This window comes from Cygnus atratus, chromosome 6, assembly GCF_013377495.2.
Source record: "Cygnus atratus isolate AKBS03 ecotype Queensland, Australia chromosome 6, CAtr_DNAZoo_HiC_assembly, whole genome shotgun sequence".
NCBI lineage: Eukaryota > Metazoa > Chordata > Aves > Anseriformes > Anatidae > Cygnus > Cygnus atratus.
In genome coordinates, this window is record NC_066367.1 from 26,931,522 (window position 1) to 26,956,410 (window position 24,889).

General features: G+C 38.7%; 1 protein-coding gene across 2 annotated transcripts in view; it reads right to left on the minus strand.

Moving 5' to 3' along the window:
* The window catches only part of EPB41L5 (erythrocyte membrane protein band 4.1 like 5), a 55,611-nt gene that overhangs the window by 12,262 nt on the left and 18,460 nt on the right, over window positions 1–24,889 (minus strand). For both annotated transcript variants that reach the window (XM_035536933.2, XM_050711744.1), the window contains 11 exons: window positions 22,304–22,424; window positions 21,808–21,895; window positions 21,093–21,181; window positions 20,187–20,256; window positions 19,323–19,492; window positions 17,227–17,333; window positions 16,517–16,544; window positions 14,083–14,128; window positions 13,046–13,164; window positions 3,836–4,002; window positions 2,861–2,955 (listed from right to left, as the gene is read on the minus strand). In XM_035536933.2, the coding sequence (XP_035392826.1) occupies window positions 2,861–2,955; window positions 3,836–4,002; window positions 13,046–13,164; window positions 14,083–14,128; window positions 16,517–16,544; window positions 17,227–17,333; window positions 19,323–19,492; window positions 20,187–20,256; window positions 21,093–21,181; window positions 21,808–21,895; window positions 22,304–22,424 (1,100 nt within the window). The remainder of the gene's footprint in view (window positions 1–2,860; window positions 2,956–3,835; window positions 4,003–13,045; window positions 13,165–14,082; window positions 14,129–16,516; window positions 16,545–17,226; window positions 17,334–19,322; window positions 19,493–20,186; window positions 20,257–21,092; window positions 21,182–21,807; window positions 21,896–22,303; window positions 22,425–24,889) is intronic.

Below are 24,889 nucleotides of genomic sequence, written 5' to 3' on the forward strand. Positions count from 1 at the left end.
ATAAATCAGTCAAGAGTGTCTGCAAGTATAGAATTATGTAAAGATGATGCTGGCAGGCCATCTTTGACCCCTGACAAAAAAGTTCAAGATTTTTAATGAACAGAGCTGGAGTGAGCAGTTCATTGGCATTTGATTGCATCACAAAATCCAAGATGCAGTTCTGCTTTCAGAAGCAGAGAACTAATGCTTTCCCCTCAATGCACTTCACCAGCCCTTTTGTGCACTGCAACCGTTTCTACACAGGTCGGTACCTTATGCACTGGGTAAAACTTACGGGAGATGAACAATGCTGAAATTTTTAATTATGCACTGCCAGAGAGAACACTAACACTGCGTTCATCTGAAGTAACAGCAAACTCCAGGATCTAAGCTCACTGCAAGGTTTTATTGGTGTATTCCAGCCAACTGTGATACATTGTCCCATTCTTTCCAGGCAGAAGATGCCACAAACACCTCTTTTTATGAGTAGGTTAACAGTGAAACTAGGTGCAGGACAGCCAATATACACATTATGTAAAAAATAAAAAAAAAAATAATAATAACAACACAACAAACAAAACACAACCACGTATGGAAATTAAAAAATAAATACATAAATTAAGCAGACTTCAAAGTCAGGGAAATAAGGCATTTTCAATAGTTGCTCTTCGGTCATTCTTTCAGGACACACTTCCAAACCATTATCCTTTATCTCTAGTCACAGCTGGGAGATGCTCATTTGGCACTACCGTAACCTACTTGCCTTTGCAGTTTGAAGCACACAGAGACAGTCTCTAATCTGCCTACCTTTTTAAACAAACACTCTCAAGTCACCTCTTGGTAAATTACATCATAGGCTGAAAAGCTGTTTAATCTTTCCTACCTGAAGAAAACCACTTATGATATGCCCTTTTAAATTTCCATAATACAATTTAAATTTCCTTCCTGAAAGCTGCTAAGTCTTTTTTTCCCAAAGAGAGAATCAAATTGCATGCTGTTCATCCATACACCTCCTGTTTCTCAGTTAAGCAAATGTTCTTGCTCTCTCATCAGGGTCTTATCACCCCAGCATCTGTAACCGTTATTATCCAAAGTTATTCAGCACCTCACATGACAGCTGGATAACTGTCAATGTGCTGGATTGGCATCTGCTTGTTAGATTAGCTTGTTACAGGAATCTTATCTCGCTTACTATATTTCAGCTATTATTTAAAAAGCACTAATACAATTTTGCTCCATTCTCTCCGTTTAACCACCTAGATGTTTTTTTCCTCTCCGTTTGAACTCAAATGAGCTCAACAGGAAAAAATATTCTGCAATAAGCGGTATTCTTTGCTTTACTTCATACAGAAGCAGTGTTTTGGCATAACAGGACCTACGGGCTACTGACTAATCTTCTTAGAGACTCGGTAATCTTTGTAATGCAGTCACCAACCAGAAAGGTACACAAGGCACCCCTGACATCAGTCCTTAAAGGGGACTTGAGCACAACAGCCTGCAGCAACAAGCACACCAAAACAGCAGCCTTTTCTCACACCAGGGGGGCAAACAAGTGCCTAGGAACAGGCTTACCCCAGCACACACTGCTAGAAACCTCTCTCAGAACCTGTTTTATTTTATCATTGCTGGAATAAGTCATACCAACTTCACCAAAAGGTAGATGAATCCTCAGGCCTCCCCACAAAGTAGGGTAGTGCAAACAGACCTAATATTGCAGATTGCTTTACTCTGCTTGTTCAAAATGCAATAAAGCATCCAAAGCTTTAACGTAGGGGAAGCAGATTAAGTTGTCCTTTTTTTTTTTTTTTTTTTTAAACACATGATTTATTCACAGTCAAGCCTGGAGGGAAAACTATATTCCAGTTTTTTGAAATCCAGAATCTGATCTGTTCAATTTAAGTACCTTTCAATATGCTAAAATTTTATAAACCATAGTCACATGCCCTGGCTTGACTGCAAAGCATGTCCTGTATGGGTCCAGTTGTCTGACAGCCAGCGAATTCATCAAAATTTTCTGCCGTTGTAAGGGAGGATCCTGTGCTCTCCAACCCTTCTGGTTAACAGTAATTATTTTCATTATGGCTCCTGCATTTCTTTGACACCCCCTCCTCCATGAGTCCATTTCATTCACAACTTTCTTTAAAAAAGGGGAAAAAAGGTACTAACAAAATAGTTCAAAACCAAAAAAGGTTAAAAAAATAGTTTAGATATTGTCACGTCGCAGATTACATTGGTTCATTAAAACATCCAACAATTACTGGAAGTGACAGAGGAACGAGGGAAGCCAGGGAAGGAAAAGCAAAGAGGAGCAAGGGAGAAACCCCTCTCCCTGTTCAGGGCACTGAACCATCACTCCTCTCTGTGCAAACACACATCACAACCTCCACTAACACCTTATCCAGAGAGCTGGTAAGAACAGGTTACTTAACAGAAGGGACTGACCAGCAGCAAACTTGCCTCAAAACACAATGTTGGAGCAAAGTTCTGGGAGGGTTACGGAATGCAACTGAAAAACATTATGAAAAACGCTCAGCCCTTCAAAACAAGAGGGTGAACGATACAACATTGTACAGTTAGCAACCTACAGAAAAAGGCAACAGAGGAACGTTTCAAGTGTTTGCACTTTTTGCTCACACAGATTTTAGAAAATTCCACCAGGCTGCAGTCTGCATATGTGCGTGTTCACTTCTGCCTCTTCATCTTTATCTCACTGCCCTATCAGGCAGAGGTTTATATACAACAAAATATTTGTATTTGCTTTATTCCCCAATATTACTCCTGTTCTTGAAAATCTTGCAAAGGACCAAGTTAAACACAAGCCTTTTCAGAATTATCTGAACAAAACCAAGTGACTCCGCCAAGAAGAAGGATGCCCAAGTACCTGCACATTTATGTTTATGTTGGGACGGTCAGTTGGCACAGGGCTGCTGCACTCTGCCTCCAGTTGTTTCAGTTTTAGCAATGCATCTTCAAATGCTGAAAAAGACAAACATCAACATCTTACTAATAAATATCACTGTCTAGTTAACTTGCTTCTTGTGTTATTCCTGAATGCTAATTCTAAGGTTTTTGAAGTTGGGGTGAAAAAAAAACAAAACAAAGCACACTGCTTGCTCAATCTTCAATTTAATTTTCATTTCTACAGTCTATATGTATTACTTTATATATACATTTATATGTATTATTATGTATTATTATTATTATATGTATTATATGTTATATATTATAACACTACCCTCCTGGGTGTTCATTTATCCAGCCATCTTTACAGTGAATGAGCAAGCAGCAAGAGGTAACTGCTCAGATGGCAGCACTTTACTGTATTTGTGGCTACTCAGACCCCACAGAGAACTGTGACTTTTCCCTTGTACCTCTGTTCTTGGAAATAAGATGCTTCCAACTGCAACGGGCCAGAGCTGACCAACTTTGTCATCCCAACCTACGTAACCTAGCGTTGTCTTAAAGATGTCTTACGCAATTCTTGAAAAGTTTGTGGCAAAATACTGTAATTTAGTAAAATCGAAACAAGGCAGCTCTTGAAAGCTGAATTAAGGACAGTTGGGCAGATACAATGGCAGCAACACTAGAAATCTCAAAGAGGGAAGTCTGATTCTGAAATAGGCCCTCCTTGCAAACAAGTCGTTAGCATTTTGTTACAGAACTCTTGTACGCACTGCTTCACATACTGGAGAAGCTGCATTCCACTGGCAAGCAAAATTGTCCCTGTGCATGCATCTAAGGGAGCTCTCTAAAACAGCTTTGGATTTTTGTACGGAAACAGCCTCATAACCATATAATCAGGTAACTTTGACCCCACACACCACAATAATAGGAAAAAATCTGTAAGGTTGCTTACGATCCGAGTCTGTTTTTCCATTGGCAGTTTCCTTCGTGCCAGGATGAGGGCAACTAACAAATTCTTCTGAATCTCCCGTTGCCAAGCCAGCAACGGGACGGCCTACAGCATCATCAACACAAGTTTCTGGCAGCTCCATGCTGTCTAGTAAATCAACAAGAGGTACACTGCAAAGGCAGAAAGATGGGCAGAGATAGGCAGAATTCTGTTACCATTCTTTCTGTAACATGAAAAAGCTTTAACCACGCGTAATCTCTTTTTTCAAGTTGTTTTCTGGTAACCAGAAACATTCTGGAAAACCTGTTCCAGGAAACTGTTCCAAGCTTTTGGTGAGTTTAAAAGAAAAAAAACAAACAACAAGGAACACCTCACATCTCTAGAAGAATTGACTTCGTAGCAGAACAGGTGTACTTCGTCTGTTGCTCACATAGCAGTGGAAGAAGTGAAAAAAAAAGGGAGGGGAGTTTCTGTGGAAACCTCTCCGACATTTATAAACACAGCAATTAGACTGTGAGAAAGAGAATCTTCAGGCAGTGTTGGTGAGTCCTACCAAGTGTATACTTGAGCTCTTGCTGAAGGCGAAGATGCACTGTGGCACGTTATTTCTAATTCTCATACTGCAAGCTGACTCCAATTGTTTTAAGAAACTGGAAAGTTATCATCTAGTAGATTCACTTTTCTGGAACAAATATTTGAAAGATTTTTTTTTTTTAGCAGACTCAATGTACATTTATGCATTTTTACTTGAGAAAAACAGAGCGTGCAGGAGGGAAGTTGGTACTCTTCCCAAAAAGCTATTCATTTCTGCAGCATTTCATGAACAGTTTTAAAAAGGACAGAGGGCAAAAGGGTCCATGGCACAGGGCTGCATCAATGCCATGTTATGGTTAAGCATACCTATAAACTAGTTTCAGCTTTGCTAATGTGGGCAGAGATGTGAACGAAAATTTAGCAGTCACAGTATTTTGAGTGAACCAAAGCATGTACTCCATACCCTCTTAGGATCACTTGCCTTCACCTCCTTTGCTTTCTAATGGAAATGTCTTTTAGTTTTGTCCTACCATCTGTATTTACAGTGAGAATAGCAAACCCAAACCAAACCAAAAAAAAAAAAGTTGCATTATGATGCTTATGTTGTGCAAACAGAAGGGAATCTCGTCCATCTCTTGGAAGCTAAGGAAAGCTGTTTTAACAGCAAACTATTAAATAAAGACACAACAGCCGCTGCAGAATATAATGGTTAATCAGACAACCTGTGTGTACAACCGCAGTTTGATTGTCACCCCTTTTGATCAACAATCATGTTACCTACAATGCGGTTAAAATACCAATTTAAGAAGAAAATTGCTCATATTGCTTTTGACAGTTCTGTCCCAAAGATGAAAACTATGAAAACAAGCAAGTACCCACCCCAGCAGAACCTACCCTTATGCACAGACAGAGACACTTCCTACTTGAGTGTTTAGACCAGCTTCTCACTAATGGGTTAATGCCCCTTTTCTCCCTCCAGCCCCTGGAATTTGGAAGCAGTCCAATGTTGTCACTACAGGCTCCAGGAAAAAAAACTCCCTTCAGCTCAAGCACCCAAAAGAATCTCAGTTAAATCCAACGTTAAATATATACCTCTGCAACAGATCACGCAATGCCACTGTTTAAGTGCTAATAATGTGCGAATCGTCTTAAAACGGTTAATTGTTGCGAGGTAAACTGAGGTCACTTGCTCAATTCTCTAAGCATTGGAATGAGAAGCTGCTAGCAAAGCAAATAATAGGAAAATTTCGATCTACTGTATAGCCTCTGTGTGCACCACTAATGGGAAGTAGCAAGCAGCAGTCTTGCAAGGGATACAGAGAATTTCAATTATCAGAATTGAGTAATGGGCAAGAATAGATGCTCTTCCAATTAAGGCAGCAAAGGGAGACTGAATCCCGCATCTTACTTTCAGAGAGGGTAACTACTATGCATGGAAGGGAAAATGTTTTCTAACCTTCACAAGGCTTCACAGATTTTTCTTCCCATTTTCTGACAGATTTCTGTAAATAGTCACCCAAATGTCCAATATGACAACCAACATCATCAGATGTTCTGATCTTGCCTGCACACTTGGAGGCGCTGAGACCATGACGTGTTTCAAGAACTATGTACATATAAGCCCCTGTGAACTCCATTTAAGGGAGCTGATGTAGGGCATCAGTAGCACTCCTTTGTGCTGTAATTTTCTCATGCTTTTTTGAGTATTGCAGCACAATGGAGAGAAACTGAGTAAAAAATTAAATTTATCTTCATTAGAAAATAACTAGAATAATTACACTATCTTTTTTTCACCCTAATGACAACTGCAATAACATTTACTAGACGGATACAGGAGAGCTGATTCAAAAACTTGCCTACTAGAGATACAGGCAGTCCTGAAAACTGATGACATATTCCAATGGAAATCTCAGTAAGTTCAGAGCTGCTCCAAAAGTAGAGTACTATTTATATTAAGGCAACAGAAGTTTGTAGAGAAACTTACTGCCATTTGTGCTGTGGGATGGAGGACTGGCTGAAGCAGCAAGGGCAGGACTTGGGTGAGCCACTGCAGCTTCATCGCTGCATCACAGCAGGGCCTCAGGGAAACTGAATGAACTTTAGGCAGACTTGAGAGAAGACTCCCTAAGCCAAGATTCGAAGAGGAACCGGTCCCGTTTTACCTGCTGAAATAACTACTCGGCCACCCTGAGAGAGGCACTCACGAAAGGCAAGTCATACTATGGAGACCCTCAGCCACTGGAATTTGCAGGCACAAAGGACGAGTTCAAAGAGCAGTAAACTGTTTGAGGCCCCCCAGATTCTTAGCCCTCTTCAGGGCATCAGCAGGAAATGGCCGGACTATGTAAGAAGCACAAGATACTACTTTTATCACTTCACAGAATTTCTGACTTGTCTTACAAAATACTAATAAAACAGTCATGCCAGTTATGAGGGAAATAGTAAAAGGCTTCCCACGAAAAGTGCAACTTCTACAACAGTAAGTATGCAGTACTCAAGAGTGAAATGGGCAATAGCTTTCAATGTATCCCTATTTACTCACACACTAAAGGATATTTGAGCTTTGCATAGTAACAAGTGCCAGGTGCGACTGTCTTCAGAATCAACTTCTACCAGCGTATTTTAGGAAACATTCAAAGGGAAAAGCTGATAAAAGATACTAGCAGTTCAAGCCATACAAACCATTATGAACATAGGAATTTTCTTTCCCTAAACAAAAACGCAGAATATTCAGGGGGAAAAAAATGATTTTCCTTTTATAGTGAGGAAAACAGAAGAAAAAATCTTGGGGATGTGTGATTCAGATTTCAGTCAAGCAGGGTTCCAAACTCTAAGATTATGTTCTCCCATTTATTTGAAGAATGACAAGATCAGGAGTCCTCTTAAACAATAAAAGAATATAGAGAGTCCTATCTGTTCTTGTATCATTCTGTGGGATTTTGGAATACCTATATATTGTAATATATGCAAGCGAGTAACTACAGGAAATAGGAAAAAACACCCATATAAAAAGTTGCTGGCTGCAGAAGCCTTATAGGTATTAAGCAAAGATCTGTCATCACTATACTGTTTAGAAGTACACCTGTACACTTCCTGAATGCTATTCCTAGAGCACACGACCTGTCCTTTTAAAAAGGCAGCTAAATATTGTAGGCATCAATATGTGCTAGTTTGGTACAACTTCTCAGTTTGCTGCTGAGAGCCGTCACTTAACTGTAGTAGAAACCAGGATAAATCTTCCGAAGTCAATGAAGTTACCCTAAAACAAGTCCAGCAAAGAGCAAAATTGATCCTCGTAGTGTATGGAAGATTCAAAGGCAGATGGGAATAACATGCAACTTATATCAATTATAAGTTGGATATAAAGGATATACGCTATCCTTTAATTCTGTGATAGCTACACTCTAATTCACCAATTCTCTGATAGCTGAGGAGTCATCCAGGACCTGCAGTGGCCTCACCACGATGTTCACATTAAGCACATCTGAACGTAGAACTCTGCAGTAGAACAATGACTTGATTTTTTGCAAATTTGATTATTGCAAATTTAAAGTAGCTAATTTCAGAAAACATGAAAACACAGAGTGTTCAAGGGTAAAGATAGTCCTTCACGTTATTAAAGGCCTACAAGTATACTGATGAAGCTGGAGTCTTCACCTTTGACTTAAAAATTAACCTCACGAATCACATGGCAGGACTGGTGTTTGTCAGGAAATAGTTCTGTTTCATTTTGTCTGGAGCACAGCAGCAAGAATGAAAGAAAAACTTCTAGAGAACAAATAAGACATTCCCTAGCAGGGGGACCCTCCTCCAAAGTATCACTCTTTGCCTTTTCAGGAGTTCTGATAATTTTATTCTTAAAAAAATTAAAATAATTCTATCCCATTCCATTTCTAAACAATATTTTTCAGATGAGGACTTGTTTAAAAAATTATTTTTCAGATCAACCATCTACCTTACATAATTTTAAATAATCATGGTACAAAAGGAGGTGCAGTTACATCCTCTATTCCTTTAAGATTTTTGAAACCGCATTAAGAACCACTGGTTGCATGTGCAGTTTTGTTACCAACGTGACTTCCTGCATGGCTCCCAGAGATAAAAGCAGCTAAAAAACCTTGCAATCATTCAGAAAAATCTTATCACAATTAAAAAGTAATATATACTCTATTTAAAGTAATTGCGATGGGTAACTTGTCTATATGTTATTTTTTCTTTAAAGACTAAATACCACAGCACAATATGCAGAGCCTTTGTAACACAAGCTTTTTTTCCCCCTAGTCATCTCTGGGTCCATTGTCCTTATCTTTTGAGACAGCTCAAAATGCAATTTTCCAGCCTCTGCTACAGAGCAGCCTCAAGCTCCCGAAAGGCCCGCGCGTCTCACAGGCTGGTCATGGTGGTTTGGACAGCATAGGTGACAGCACCGCTATGAACTCCTGCATTCTTCACATTGCGCTCATGAACAAAAGCAGAGTACTGTCCGTCTGCAGCGGGGGTCCTCGGCGGGGCCCGTGCCTTCCACAGGCTTCCACCACGTTGGCAGCGGTCGGCAGCATCAAAGGGCCTGGATTATTGGGGAGTGGGAGGGGGGCACAATTAGTAATTAGGTACGGATGAGAGAGAGGGGGGAACAGCAAAGCGAAAGTAAAGGCAGGATGAGCGATGGGAGAAGACAAGGAAAAATGACATTGCTGGCAGGTAAATATCAGAGGACAGAGGCATGCGAATATATGTGTACAGTAAGGCAGTGTCAAATAAACCCCTTTACTGCTCAGCATCATGCATATTTTTCTGAAATTAGAAGTTAAGCTGTCTCACACTTATACTGTCTACACTTACGGAAATGAGAAGCACTTCGTGTTGCAAAGCGCTTGGCAAAACTGAGCAAGAAGCATGCACTGCAGATGGGAGAAAATAGCGAGGTGGAGGAAGAGACCTCCCAGGCATACAGTGCACTGCAGTTTCAGGATGCTGAAAGGGTTTTTAAGCAGCAGCTCTAACTGCATGATTGGAACAAGCATCTATAAGCAACGCTAATTTTTCGAAGTCACTGGAAAATGTAGATTTTAATGCAAGTTTTTTTTTTTTTTTTTTAAAAAGAAGGAAATAGAAATTCAGAGAAATGAGTGTTACTGTGCAGGAGCAAACAGTACAGCGTACATAAGTCATTCACCATTTAGCTGGCTAAGGGACCAACTCCTACCAAAGCAGCTGACTGTAGTTATGCTTAACTAACAAACTTAGTTGGAAGACCACCATTTTAGAAAAGGTTACAACACAAAGACCTTGCTTTCCAATTTTGCATGTGGTTCATAAATGTTACATTTCAAATTCATAAAATCAAAATCCTGTGCTGTGCACAGGTATGGCTAAATTCTTCAACAGTTGGAACAAAGCTCTTCAAAAGCTAGAAAAAGGAGCAGGAGAGAACACTCATCACTTTAAATAATGTTTTGAAAAATATTTATAGCTTCCTATTTAATGGCTCCTTGCACAAAAGGCATTAGGCACAAGTATCTCCAAAGCAGCAGGGATAAACAATTTACTAAAACTGTCGAATTCTAGAAGACTAAAAAATGGACAAATATTTGCTAAGTGTTGATTGTGTTGTCCTAGGATTCTTCACTGTAATGTTTTGAGACAGGCTGCTGCAAGTTACAGTCAGGTATCAAAGAAGTGCTTGAAAAAAGGGTGCTCTCAACCTACTCAGAAATTCCTAAAACAAACGTTTTCCTTCAGTTTAATGTAAAATTCTCTATTCCATGACCCAAATCGAAATAAAGTGGAAACTTTGTTGCTGTTCAGAGGGCATCCTGAATAGTCCCTGAGTTCAAATTCCATCTTCCTGTGCTCCAAAAAGCCCAGTTTAACACTCCCAGCCCTGCCAGCCCAGCCAAGCAGGCAGTGCATAAATTGGAAGATCACATGTGCAGAGGCAGGGAAGCAGAAAAGCATGCAGGATTCACAACAGTGTTAAATGATTAACGTTCCGCGATAGTCCTCCTTTAGAAAAGAGGGGATTTATATAAAGCTCACCCATGGGGAAACTCAGAGTTTCGGGTTTTGTGAAACCCTCTGAGGAAATGACCCGTGAATACCGAAGGCTCCAATCCTCAACAGTTTGTTAAATTATTTTCCAATTTCTCTAGTTTAAACAGTTAAATGAAAACTACATCCACTATGAAGCAAAAACAATCCCTTCTGTATTCACAATAAGCAAACAACTATTAATCATTTCTCTCCTGCTGTATCTTAGCACAGACACAGCTTCTCAAGAAAGGGCCAAAGCTAGAAACATACCAACTGGGTTTTAGGCTTTCCAGCCTTGCAGTTAATATTTCAGACCATCCAGAGCAGCATCATTTTCCTGTACTCACATTTTATAGGAATGGAGCAAAGAAAGGAAATAAAAACACTAGAACCATTCCTGTCTGGCAAAGTACTTTCTATAACTTGGCACTAATGCTGTTGGCAGCTGCAGCATTCACATTTTAAATTAAAGGAAACATTGACATTAGGAAGGGATCTAATCTGCAACACAGCCAGTACAGGCACCTGCCAAGAAAAGTACAGAAACGCACAAGGTCGGGGACCTTACTTCTAAACCCCTTCAATCTAACCATCAACAAAATCCCCTGTCCAAATATTCTGGTGTTCTTAGCAATCCTCGGCAAACTCTCTCTAAAAGAAGACTATTTTTCTGACAGGAAGCAAAGATAAATCATGCAGAAACAGGCCAATTAAAGACAGCAGCGGCTGAAAAGAGATCTTGTTAGCAGCATCGAGACCCCAAGGCTTGAAGGCGTGACAGCCCAGCTGCAGCCCCCGCGCTAAGTAGGCATGTTCAGGCCCTGTATCAACCTAACCCTGCTCCCCAGCTATGCAACCAGCATGTGGCTCCTCTGCCGACTCAGCTCCAAACTGCTGCCTTCTTCCAACAGCTGGATTTGTCCATTATCACAGGCAGTACAACTTCCAGTGAACGCATTAAAACCTCTCTGCCAGAAGACAACTGTCTTCAGTAATAAATATACGGCTCCAAGAGACATAGCATTTACACAGTACCACCATTGCTCTTTTGATTAAAGCACATTAATTGCCAAGAAATGTGTTTTCTTTATGGCATGCTGGTTTGGGTTACACGCAAACGTAGGTTATATTTGTTCCCGCTCTTCGATAGAAAGGCTACCTACTGCAGCAGCTGGGACCTAAGCTCAGATCCCCTGACAACATTAAGAAGGACAGGTTCAGGTTCTAAATCCTAAAAAACAAATACCAAGACCAAAATTGAAAGAGATTGCTAGAGTCCTCTCTGCTTCTGAACAAAAGCAGTGGGATCTCAAGGAGCAACAGAAGCCTTGGGAATACCAGAACGAATGCCCACCTGAATCAGATACCAAGGAAGAGCTGTTTGGAGCAGGAGTCAAACATTTCAACCAGAAGAAATAACGGCTTTAGCACGCATCTTGCAGTTAGACAAAAAAATCAACCCAACATTTCAAGAAGGCTGAAGAATAAAGAAACCACCACCTTTCACCCACCACCATGGAAGGAATCGAGCGATCAACAGGATCTCATCACAGACAACCACAGATTTCAGATACTAGACAAATCAAGGGCAAAAGAAAGAAAAAGAGCATTGATCATGTATTCTGATTGAAACTTCAATATAACGCAACAGATAAAGCAGAATTATTCTCCCTCTTACAATTCAAAACCCATAGTATGGAAAGTCTTTATAATCAACATGATTTACAGAATTTAAGCACATTTGTCATTATACTGTCAGAAGCAGATATCATGTATTTTTTAAGAGATACTGAAGCAAGTTAGGTTCATATGCCAGACAACAGGAGAAGGATCTTTTCTCTTGAGGGCTGAAATGGCTTAGGATAAGAGCTTTACTCTCCCTCCCTTTCACCACGGCTGCTCCTCTACAGTCTCACGGAAATCAGAATTACCCTTCTAGGATTAGCCATACTGCACAAGAAGCTGAAGAACCTGAAAAAAACGTCAGTAGTGTGCACAAGCACTGCGTTGATATATGTCAATTTCGGTTCTGAAATATGTTTACAATATAAAATTACTTTTAAAAAAGATGAACGAGATGTAAGTTTATCTTCAGACCAGCCTGATTTTGAGAAGCATACAATCCATATAAAACAAATCGTCTTTATTACATAGAAGCAAAGCTCTTATCTTCAGCTTGTGTCATTTTCCTCAAGCTCCCATTCTCTCCGAGACAACAAAAAGATCAGCTTGCCCATTTCAGAAGATTTTTCTAAGAGATTCACAAGGATACTGATTTACAAGGTTGTGCATTTTGTTAGGGTTTGAGGTAAGTCCTTGGGCTCCACGATACCAAACAAAGGGCCTCAAGGAATATTATGGCAAAACAGAAGGACCCAGCTCTCTCCAAGACTTGAAAATGCTGCTATGGATCTAATCACTGGCATCAATGGAGAAATTTTCTTTTGGTTGACAGTGACTAAGCATGTTGTTCTCACCTCCCCAGACTGTATTCGCAGCAACAAATCAGCTGCATCACCACTAACTTGTCTTTCAATTTACACTGAAGATGCAAGGTAGAGAGTTCATTCAAGCACAGGTAAAGAAACAGTCACTTGGATCATGCAAAAGCAAGCAGAATTCATTTCCCAGCAAAGCAGAACATACCACTTCTTGTCTTGCTGGCTGGCTCCTGGGCTCCTTGGGAGGTTTTCTATTTCCACCAGGACTGGGGCAGAAGGAACTGCTGCTGTTAGGACAGGTACGTTTGGCTTTGCATTCCAACTCTTTGGAGACAGAAGAGAAACAAGTAAGTTCCTGTAAACTCTTCAGTTAAGCAATGTCGTGTTGTACATAACAAAATGTATCACCACTTTTCCTTATACACAATGATAAAACAAGGCTGCTTTCTTCCATTACTTCCACAACACTGGATACCTATACTCACTTTTTCCAGTACTATACACAACGCCAGGATTGCAATGAATCCAAGACAGCTCAAACAACTCATTTTGCAGAGAAAGCAAAAGGCTGAGCAGAGCACCCACCTGTCTGCTTGCTTCCAGCTGAGATTGAGTGTTTAATGTTAAAATAAACTAGATTTCCCATTTCCACTGATCTGTAACCCCTTCTGCAGCTGAAATACTACAGAAAGCAAGACAGGGTCTTTCCAAACACCAAGTCCTATTTTTTGATACCCAGAATGGTATCAAACCATTACCTTACTGTTTTCAGTGAAACATGGTATTTTGTGCACGAGTACTGAGAAGACAAGTGTCTCAGATTTCCCTCAAACTCAATAAACAACGAGTTTTTGCTAACATATTCTCTAATTTGCAGGCGTACACCCCTCTTTCAGGGTATTAGAGAAAAGTACTGTAACCAGGAATCAACACTGGTGCTGATGGACTATGCCCTTTGGTGTTAATTAGCACGTACAATTAACGTACTTTGGGTACTACTAACCCCCACACAAAGGTACTTTCTGTACCTATGAAAACCTGCATCTATAAACAGTATAATTTTTATTGCATAGGGGTATGGTGTATCTTCCTCACTCCAGATAGTCACTTCTTTGCATGCAATTTGGTTAACTGTGTAACTTTTCAATACAACTGGCCAGTACGAAGGAAATAATGAAATCCTCAAATCTGTTGAAACATATCAAAATTGCCTTTAAAAAGAATGAAAGAGATAGGCCTTACTTGTTGTGATCCATTTGTTTGGGTAATAACAGCATTGTTTGGAAAACTGAAAGATAAAAAGAATTTACATCAGAATCAGATCAACAAATTATTTTTGAAGGCTGGCAGAATTGTAATGATTTTCAGAAAGAAATGAAGTCTAAAAGATCTTTTCAAATTACATAAACGTCCTCAAAAGAAAATTTGAAAACTTATGTTTTAGCTCAGCTGCCTCATATTAGTTAAGTAAGGGTACCAGGTTATTTTTTATTTTCACACTGTAGTTTATCTATCATTCCTCTGTTTCCCCCCCCCCCCTTCCTTTCCTACACCAGTTAAAGTTTAGAAAGTCTTTCTGATTCAGCCGTAAGGCAGGGTGTTTTAAGAACAAAAATTGTATGACTTTTTAGTTAAATAAAAAAATGTGACGTCAAAACTTTACTTACATAATAAATATTGTTTGCTCTATAACTAGGACTCTTCTGATTTGAGGTTTCACATCATGAAATCATGAGTTTCTTCTGTGTACAAGCTCTAATGGACTGAATTACTGCTTCAGTAATTTCAATCTTAAAAGCAGCCACTCAAACTTATGCGCACAGCAGTTCAGCACAGCATTACTAATTTTATGAAGATTTTTTATTCTACAAGACACACCCCAAATTTGCATGTTTTTGAGAGATTTAAAAGTATTACCATCCTGTGCAATAATTATGTATTATAAATCTTACACAAAGCTAGGTATTCAAAAGATTCAAAGCAAACATTTTTTTTTCCAGACTTCTAATCTTTTTAAAAACAGTTCCAGGATCCTACCATTAATTATTCTTTTGATTTATGGCCTCGGCAATAGCTAACCAACCTGGCAAGCTGACAATTTAAATAGATTTCTGTATCTACTTTAGTGATTCTTTAGAATTATTTTACTTAAATACCATCCTACCAAGACCAAACAACTTGTTCCTTGCCTGCTTTCTAACATCACACCTTCTGCGTTGAGAGCGTGTGGAGGTTACCACAGAACAGCACACATTTAACAGAAATATTAAAGAATGACTTCTTGGCAGCACATTACCCTGTGCTGAGTTCATACCAAAGAGCAGAACAACATACATCTTTCATGATGCATTTCAATTAGCAACCCTTGAGTGTAGAGTTTCAGAAATGGCATTGATTGCTCTGGAGACTAACAAAACAATGCCACACCTATGTGGAAATCAGAAGACCATCGTCTTATCAGAAGGCAAAACTGGACCTGAAGTTTCTCTTCCCACTCTCAGAATGACCTAAGCAGCATGAAACTCAAACAAGGTCATAACAACACAGCATGACGAGAGTACTAATTAATCAGGCAGTCACAGTTTGCATGCAGAGGATCTTCAAGCACTTTAATGACACCCGGTGTGGAAGACAACTTTCTCATTTTATAAAAAGAAAAGCTAGCATGGGAGAGACTTGCCCCTACGGTTGCAAAGACAAAGAGACCTCCTCCACTAACATGTTAAACTGTTGCGTTGGCCTCAACTTTCCTAGACGCCTACCCTTATGCAAGAATCAGCCTTGCTTGCTAGTACCAAAATGTATGTCTCTAATAAGCCTGTAGTTTTTAAATGTTATACTGATGTTCCTTACCCAACTCCTGACTGCCAGGATGCTTAACATCTAACAGTACCTACATTTTCTTAAACAAACAAACAAAACCCCACACCTCAAAACAAAACAAACAGAAAAAAAAAAACACAACCTGGACTGAAAGCAAAACTGAGTGATTTTGTTCCTCTGCTACCAGGTAAATTCTTTATAGCCTGCTTTCCTCTCTTCCAAGAACAGTGTGAATATAATATGATCCAGTTTCACAGAAGCATTTTACACTACAACTGTAAGCATGAATCTCCACATCCAGAAAGACTCTAGGTATAGAAATCAAAAAGCTTCTCTCTAAATGTCAGTCATGACTAATTCATAATTATCAATATATATAAACAAATACTTTATATAAAAATAAATTTAAGTATAATACAGAATACAAAAACATCAAAATATTTTGAATATTTTACAGGATTTTCCCCTTCTCTGAACTTCACTCAATTACGTATTTCACTTGCATAGCCCAAGTAGGCAGATCTCAGCAACAACCTCATGCTTTTACTTGATCTCCTTACATGGCAGCATAGGGAACTACAGCTCATAATCAGCAAGAATCATAGCTAGCCATAAACAAACATTATTGCCTTCCAGTAAGCTACTCTTGCAAAATCTTCAATGTGACAGCAACACAGCAGCTTTACCTCAAACAGTAGGATTTATTTAAAGCAAAGAAACACGAAAACCACATCAAAACCACAGTTAAGAGGTTAACACTATCTGCATTTAACCAATCTTATAACCTCCTGCAGATGTGCTCAAACATAACTGACAAACATCAAAAGGAAAGAAGTATTAGAATGCATCTTACCTTGTTTCTTCAAGTTTAGCAACATGTGCTGCAAAAGTATACATAAAGTTTTAATTAAATTTTAATTTCTAATTAGGTTGTCAGTCAAATATTAAAGCATATTAAATAAAAATAGTAAAGCACTACCTAAAACTATGCAACTAAAAGACCAAGTGTTGCATGTAACCCCTGTATAATGTGTATAAAATTTAAATTGGAAAAATAAAAAAAAAACTCAAGAGCAAACCAAGGAGTTGTATTTAATCAAGGCTCTGAAAGCATGCCTGGAGGTCACTTTTGACCTATGCAAGACGGGAAGTAAGAGACAAGGTATCACAAGCTGTCAGGCTGTGACAACGGACAGAATCCAGCTTCTAAGAACAAGAAAATATCCTTGACAAAAATTTCAAACCTGATTCAAAAATTTCAAATATTACCGTTATCACATTTCTGTTTCCTGTACACAAGTTTTACATATTCATACAGAAACACTGCACAATATTCATAGGTGTTTTTGCTGCCAGGAAAGCTAGAATGACATGCTTTGGACACAAACTTTTTCTGACAAATATAGATTACCTCCCAGCTAAGTCAAAGGAAACCTAATTTTCAAAATCCAAGAAAAGAGAAAGCAGCTATAGGAAAAACTCCTATAAAGAACCTTTAAAGGATGTGATTAATAGATCGTCACAGTGGATTGTACATCTCAAAATGGAAGGTCAATAGCTTACCTTTCGTTTGTAGTGTTCGTCTAGAATATCTCTTGCTGGGCCTCCTTTCAAACGATGCTGATCTCCTGGCTTTGTTGGTCTTGGTGGTTTGATATTCTGTTTTCCCACTAATGATGCCAAGTACAAAACCATAAATTAAATCACTTGCTTTTTATGACAGAATACAGACACTGCTCAGGAAAACATTACAGTTCTATTATAAATCCATAGCTTAATAATCTGATCTCATTTCTAGTAAAAACATTTGCCTTTTGCATATTTCTTGGTCAAAATACATACAGATTGAGATCAAAAATTCTAGGAGAGAATAAAGCTTAAGATATCTTGCCAAAGTTCATAGAGAAAGATGGTAACAAGGCTAAAAATCAGAATCTCATTCCTTGGCAAGTCTCTCCCTCAAGAATTCTTTTCTGTAAGTATTGTCAGTGTATTTTTTCCTCAGGACTCTGTAAGAAAAGGCTTTTTTTCTTTTTTCCCTATACTATGTTTTACCAGGATGATCACTAGTTAGTTATCTAATATTTTTTAATGGCCTCAGATTATGCACCAAGATCACAGTGAAAACTGGTGGCACCATCTAGCCCCTTTGCTAAAGGTCTCAAAACACAGTCCAAAGAAAACAGAAGTGACGGTCACTGGCTTGCTCTGATAATGCGGTATATAGCCAACGTGTTTGACTATTGATTATATTCAAGCTCTTCTGCTGCTCTAACATACTCCACTCTCCTAAATTGATCAAACGAATTTAACTCATGCATTTTAAGGATAATGCTGTAAATCTACCTGTTATAAGCGCTGGACTGACAGAAATCTCTCTCCAATTGGATAGGATATGCATATCAACACAAAAACTAACAGTCTGGATGTTGGAAGATTCAAATCAGAATGAATCCTAAAGCAAAGGGAACTAACCTTGACCCCCTGACAGAAAGCCAACTGCACAAACAATAGGTTTGAAAACTTAAGCAATTCTTTTGGAAACAAGACCTTTTTAAGAAGCAGAGTATTTCATGTATCTTTAACGGATAATAAGGACAAAAAGTTAAGTGTTAGGGTCACCTCAACAGACTGAAGGGTGGACAACAGGGTGCAATGGTGGTTCCTTGATTCCAATCTGAGAGAACGGTGAAAAATTTTCCCCAAAGCAGCAAAGTTTTCAGTGACAGGAAACATGATGAAATGTTCCCATTCCCCTCGAACTCTTTCCTTCTTTCTGACACTCCTCTTTTCTCCTCACCTCCACTTCTCCTTCAAGCTCCTTAAACTCAACTGATGAAGAGGATAATAATAATTTGCAAGTTGCCTACTGTGCCTAACCAACAAATGATGGTTCTGAAAATACAGCACATCTCCTTTTGGGTAGAGTCTGGCTGGACTCTGCCTCCAAAGCTATAGCAGACCCATGTTCTGTCACTGGTACTTCTGGTCTGTCTCCTTGGTACCAGTGGTCCTTTCTGACACACACACACACCAGATGGTATTGCTACAGTAACTGGAAATGGAAGCAAGGGCTATGTACACTTATGGGGTCACCCTTCCACCACCTTGTGTATGTTCTCACCAACCCTAGTGGGGCTTCTGACAGCACCTCATAGACCAGTGTGGGACTATAGGCTACTGGGAAGTCATACTGGGAAGAACATACATAGGTATTGCCTGACGTGATGATTGGCATTATCTTAGGCTGCTGAAGCACTACTATGATTCAAAATCAGCAGTCAAAAGTCACACACTGTCTCTAACTGTGCAAGTCGACCATACTTCCTCAGCAGTTCATTTAAAAAGGAGTGGCTTTTCAAGATGAAGGGGTCTATAAAATCAATGTACTACATATGCTATGTAATGAACATGAACCTTGAGACACCTTCGGTTTCCTTGCGTGTTTTACTGCACTGATAACAATCAACTACAGATAAATCAGAAACCGTATGTGTTGAGAAAAGATGATTCAACAAAACCAATAATTCAACTCACTCATCTTGCAAGTTTCTATTCATTCACCTAGAGTGAGTGAAAGTTCTCTCCTATTTCCACTCATAATCCAAGAAAAGCAAGAAATGACAGAGGATATGTGCTAAATAATAGATGACACTAACCTGTATCGAAACCTGGAACCCAGCCGAATGAAGCCTGATCTACTTGAGCTTTTTTGAACAGGACCTCGGAGCCGGAAGAAGGCGTGATGTTCCACTGCACATTTCCACAAATGTTTGCAGGCTTTGGGATGATCCAGTCTAAAGACAAAAGTGTGCTCCTGCTCCTTTCCCTTAAAGCACACAAAGTGCACTAAAGATTTATAAGGGGCTTGAACAAGTCAAAGATACAATTAAATGCAAGCCAAATAAAATGTTTTTATGGATATCTAAATGTATGATAAAAGAGAAATATTTATGGCAGAAAAATGAATCTTTTCAGAGGCTTTAATGCTTTACTGCTCCAATGTCTGAAGTTACACAGGGCTAGCACCTATATATTTAACAAGTCATTTATCTGAATAACTACAAATGAGAGACATTATTATTATAGAAAGGTACTTGGTTTCACTTCCTAATCTGATCTCTTCAAATTTCCAAGGCTCACATTTTCATCTTCTCAGCTCTGAGCAATTTCTTCCCACGGGAACAACTCTGGCATCTGTGTAAGGAATTCATTCCACTAAATGTGCTACCTGGCCTTTTTTAAAACTCTCTTGCACAATGCACCGAAACGAGCACGTGGTTTCCAAATTACCTAGCCTACATTAGCGTAATGAGGTACTCCCTTCTTAAAAACAGGGTAAGAAAAAAGCAATTGAACCTATTTATTTTATATTTAATTCCCTTTATTCCCCACTAGAAGTCACAACCAAAAATCTTGGAAGGCAGCCATGTCAATTCTCAAAACTTAAAGAAAGATCAGGAGCACGTAAACCAGTACTGTATAATCAAGACTGAGACGTAACTAAACTGATTGTTATCTACCTGTTCATCATCTTCAACAACAACAAGAGTGAGTTTGTTCTTCTTGAAGTCAAGTCTCGTTATCTTCGGCCTGCAAGATGAACAGAAAAAGCAGGTTAGGCTTAGCTCTCTCAGTAACACACTGAGAGCTTGGTTAGACGTGCTGGTTCAAGCCTTTCTTTTTTCCCCCCGTTTTTGTGTGTGTTTTTAATTCATGCAGTAGGGCTTGATTATAATGGGGACACCAATGTATCACTTCCAATTTCAACACTTCATTAGAAACTTAAAAGTAAGAAGTCAGCAACTTCCAAACAGTTAAATATATCAGAACTTAACATGACAATTACTTGAGCAGAAATCAAAGTTCCCCTAAATACCTTTGCTTGCCTAGTCTTCATAAGCACAGAAGACTGAGCTCATAAGGGCATCAAGGCAGGCCAGAATAATTGTTTTATTAAAGAAGTGCAAAAACACTGTACAGTATATCACAGATCAAGTCCTATGACGGCTCTGTTTCAGAAAATTCCAGCCACAGAAAACATTAACATGACGTGACACAGAAGTCCAACCACTTTCCTTCCCACCCACCAAAAAAACCACCACAACTATTCAGAGTTTATGATGGAGGAACTTCCTATATTCCTAAGTTCATAAGACACAAATAACGTTTCTGCTATGACACAAGTGTTTCTCTGTGAATTTTATAAAATTGGACTGGACTAAGCCAAAGTAACTACTTATGTATTCTTATGAAGAAAGATTTTTTTTGGACACCATGAAAACACTCACAGGCCAAAGAATATTTTTGCAGGTACCTAGTGCTCCCAGTGCTCTCACATTTAAAAAATAAAAATAAAAAAATGGGGTAGTGTAAAAGAAACTGAGGAGTAAAAATATAAATTGTATCTTAACATACGGAGAGCTTACCAGAAAAACAAACCAATCTTTGTGTCTCCTTCAAAGACAAGAACTCCTGTAGGGGTTAGTCCCAGGCTGTAATCATTGCCATCTCTTGCCTAAGTGCAGCAAAATAAAGATTATGCTTTTTTCAGTGTTTGACCTTCTGTCCAAATTATTCTAGTGATTAATATAGCTTATTTGCCCAGTGTTACAATTCAACACATATCTGCATATTCAGTGCAACAAAGGTGTCTTAAGTGTTTCTGCATTCAATGACTTATGCTATGGAGTTTCCAGTTTGCAATCCTTCAATAAGACGAAGTGGAAAAATTAAAGTTTCCTCATTTGCCTGTGTAATAAGCACCTTGTGCAGTTCACTGCACTTCCTTTGCCACAGGAGATCTATTTTTACCTGCAGTTTTTTGTATGATAACTGACTGGACCCCTGCCAATTTTAATTTAATTACTGTAATTTTCACATAGCTCTCAGTCTAAATACAAACAGTAGTGCGTACTGTTGTGCACCAATCACATTTAATACAGAGCGGATATGTTTGGACTTGTACCTTGTAGAAACATATAAAACAGGGTGGAACGTTGATGTAAAGTCACATCACTTGTTACATAGTTTAGATGAGCACAATATTCCTATTTTTTTCCCTCAAAGTTAAATCTCTGTTGAAACGCTAGACAAAGCTAACATTACCATTTCCAAAGGTCACCATGCTGTGTTTAAACATACCTTGACTATGTGCATGTCTACACCATACATTTCCAGCCACTTAGCTTTGTTTAAGTAGTTAGTTTCAGCCTGTGCTGGCGTTTGCCCCCTGAAATAAATTTTTTGCCATTAGGAAGATGCCTGGAAAAGCACAGAAAGGAAAAACTGGCATATGAGAAAGAGGAAAACAAATGCCTAAAAGGATGCGAAAAACCTAAACACTGTTGACTCTCATTCACTTTAGTGAACATCAAGGTCACTTTTGTTAGTTTTAATCTGAAACCAATGAAGCAAAAAATTGCTGCATTTTGAGATTTTGCAACCTCATCATTTTACTCAGACTTCTGGAACGCTTCATTTTCACATTATATCCTCTAACAAAATATGACAGAAACATATTAGAATTATGTTTTTCTAGAAGACCATGGGAGAAGCATCAGGAGTATTTTTTTAATACATTCTCTTTATAGAAAAATCAGCACAACACTTGGTTAGCATGCACTGGAAGATCTAATACCTGCATTCCTTCCACTTCTCAAAAATGGCTAGTTCCATCTCCTCTGTCTGAGTTGGCACAAACCTGAACTCAGACACCAGTTCAGGGACATGTTCAGCAGGATCATAGTCTCCAAGTTCAGCTATAAAAGAACAGCATTGTCAAGCAAATTTCACCATAAAGACAGGAAATATTAACAGGAACTTCTGTGTACTTTTGTAGTTAATCTAAAATACTAAATTTCTTTTTTGTTTCCCCTCCTCTCCTCAGTCCTCCCACTAATTGCAGCATCACCCTTTTTGACAAGGGAATTGTGGACACCAAAAAATAGTTCTATAGTATACATAAAACTTTTGCATTAATTTTTTACAACGTGCTGTTGATAAATCATTTTAAAAACTTCTTATAAAGCTATCAATACCCTTGAAATTCAGTATTTTTCTTGCAGAGCTTTCAATATTTTTGTCACTGAAATCTCTACTGAAACAACAGGTGACTGAAGTTATAATGGAATTATACCTTATTAAAATATCTCGTAAAAACTATCACAACTGGTTTTGCTTTTATGTAAAGTAACTGTCCATTCTAAAAATCAATTTTTGGTTTTATAACCATAAAACTCTCCTGCTAAAATTATTCTTGTGTCAGGGCATGATCACGCAGCTGTTATTTTTCTCGTTCCTTTTCGTCTAGGAACATAATAAATGCCCTACTGTGTCAGTCAAATGGTTCATCTAGTCCACGGCTGCATGCTCAACAAGGGCAATAAGAGATGCTATTTAGAGAGCATACTGGAACACACTAGTCAAAGGGTGTGCCACAGCAAAAGCACAACCTTCTTTTTTCCACTGATGCTAATGGGTCCACCTTTAAAGACCAGCGTATGCCTAAAAAGCTGAAACTCAGAAACCTTTACAAAAAAGGTCCTGATTTTCAGAGTCACTAGCATTTGCTCCTCCCACTGACTTCAAGAGTTTTTTTGACATTCATCTTGTATCCAAAAATTCAAAAATAACTCAAAACTTGCGTGTCCAATAAATGCCAACAATTATTCTGACTGAAAAAAAAAGAAACTACATATGTAATGTAGGGAAAAAAAAGAAAAAGTAATGTATTGGAAAAGATTTTGAAAACTCAAATACATACAAGTATTCCACTTGTACAAAAATTACATCCAAAAACCTGTTTCTTGGTTCTTGGTTTTTGGAACTCAGTGGATATATTAATAGCCTTTTCACCCCCTTCTTTTTTTTTTTTTTTAATGCTGACAGAGGAAGTCTGTAGTTCTATAATAATTTACTCCCACTAAAACGCCTGCCTCTGTTGAAAGGAATGCTGTCAAAGCCAGCTTAGGTTCCAGCTGATTTAAATAAAAGTACACAGCTGTCAGACAGTAAGATTAAAGCCCTGCTACAGGCCTCATTGTGCAGAGAGGAAAGAAAAGACTAGCACAGAAAGCAATGTATATATGGCCTAATTAGATCACTTTGTTTTTCGAAAAAGTTATCCACTGAACATCTTAAGGCTCTAACAATGCCAGTATTTCTAACTATAGAATGTATTCTAACTGTTTTTCTTCCATGCAAAAGAGCAGGGGTAAAAGACAGGTTTCTTTAGAGTTTAATGCCAACTCTCCATACCTACACTTGATCAAGGCTATTATTAGCTCCTACCTTAAGGACAAAATGTGTTTTGGAAAACATCTGTAAGAGGAAGAGTTTCAGTGACTTAGTCCTGTTACCTAACTCCTGCTAAGTTAGTACAACAGTACGTTGGTTTGTAAGATGAATATTGTGTAGAAAATTTGTGCACCACAAGCACATGGCACATCTCCAAATTCCCTCTTCTGTACAACAGCTTTACAGCAGAGGTTTTGAGACTTTTTTGTAGACTTGTAAACTGGTTTGAACGAGGCCGCAGTGCGGCAGCTTCCAAAAAGGACCCAAAAGCCTACTTTAGCAGACACATCTAAACACTTCAAGCCTCCCTCCTTTCTTTTGTGGGTCCCCCTGCTCGAAACCACAAACTTCACATTTGTTAAGATGACACCCTCATCCAAACAACACAAGACATTGGCCATGAAGATCAATGATGTGCAAGTAGCCAAAGGTCAGACCACGGCTCTCGGAAAAGCCATGGATTTAGGAGTCTCAGCTGGAATCAGAAGTCAAAGATAACTCATTATTAAAGAGTCTCAGATGATTCAAACATAGTACTACAGAGCTGAGAAAAAGTATACTAGGTCACCTCTTTTGGTTGAAGGAGGATCTGAAATAGCAACAAGTGCAGTTCAGCCATAAATGCTCAAGTACAAGCATGAGACATGGGGTATTAACATGTTTCTACAAACATACAAAAGTCAAAAGCTAGGTAGTTTTTATACATAGGAGTTTTCAATTGAGCTCAGAACCATTAAAAACTGTATCTGATTTGAACAGTGAGTAAAAACACACAGTAGAAACTACATCATGAAAAAAAAAGGTGAACTGTTTTCCTGTGTCAGGGCAATTTAGAAAGATAGAAAATCTTATAGCTTGTGTAAAGGTGGACAGGTTTGTATACAAGCACATGAAAAAACAAGCTTAGGACAAAGCTGTTTATGTTCAG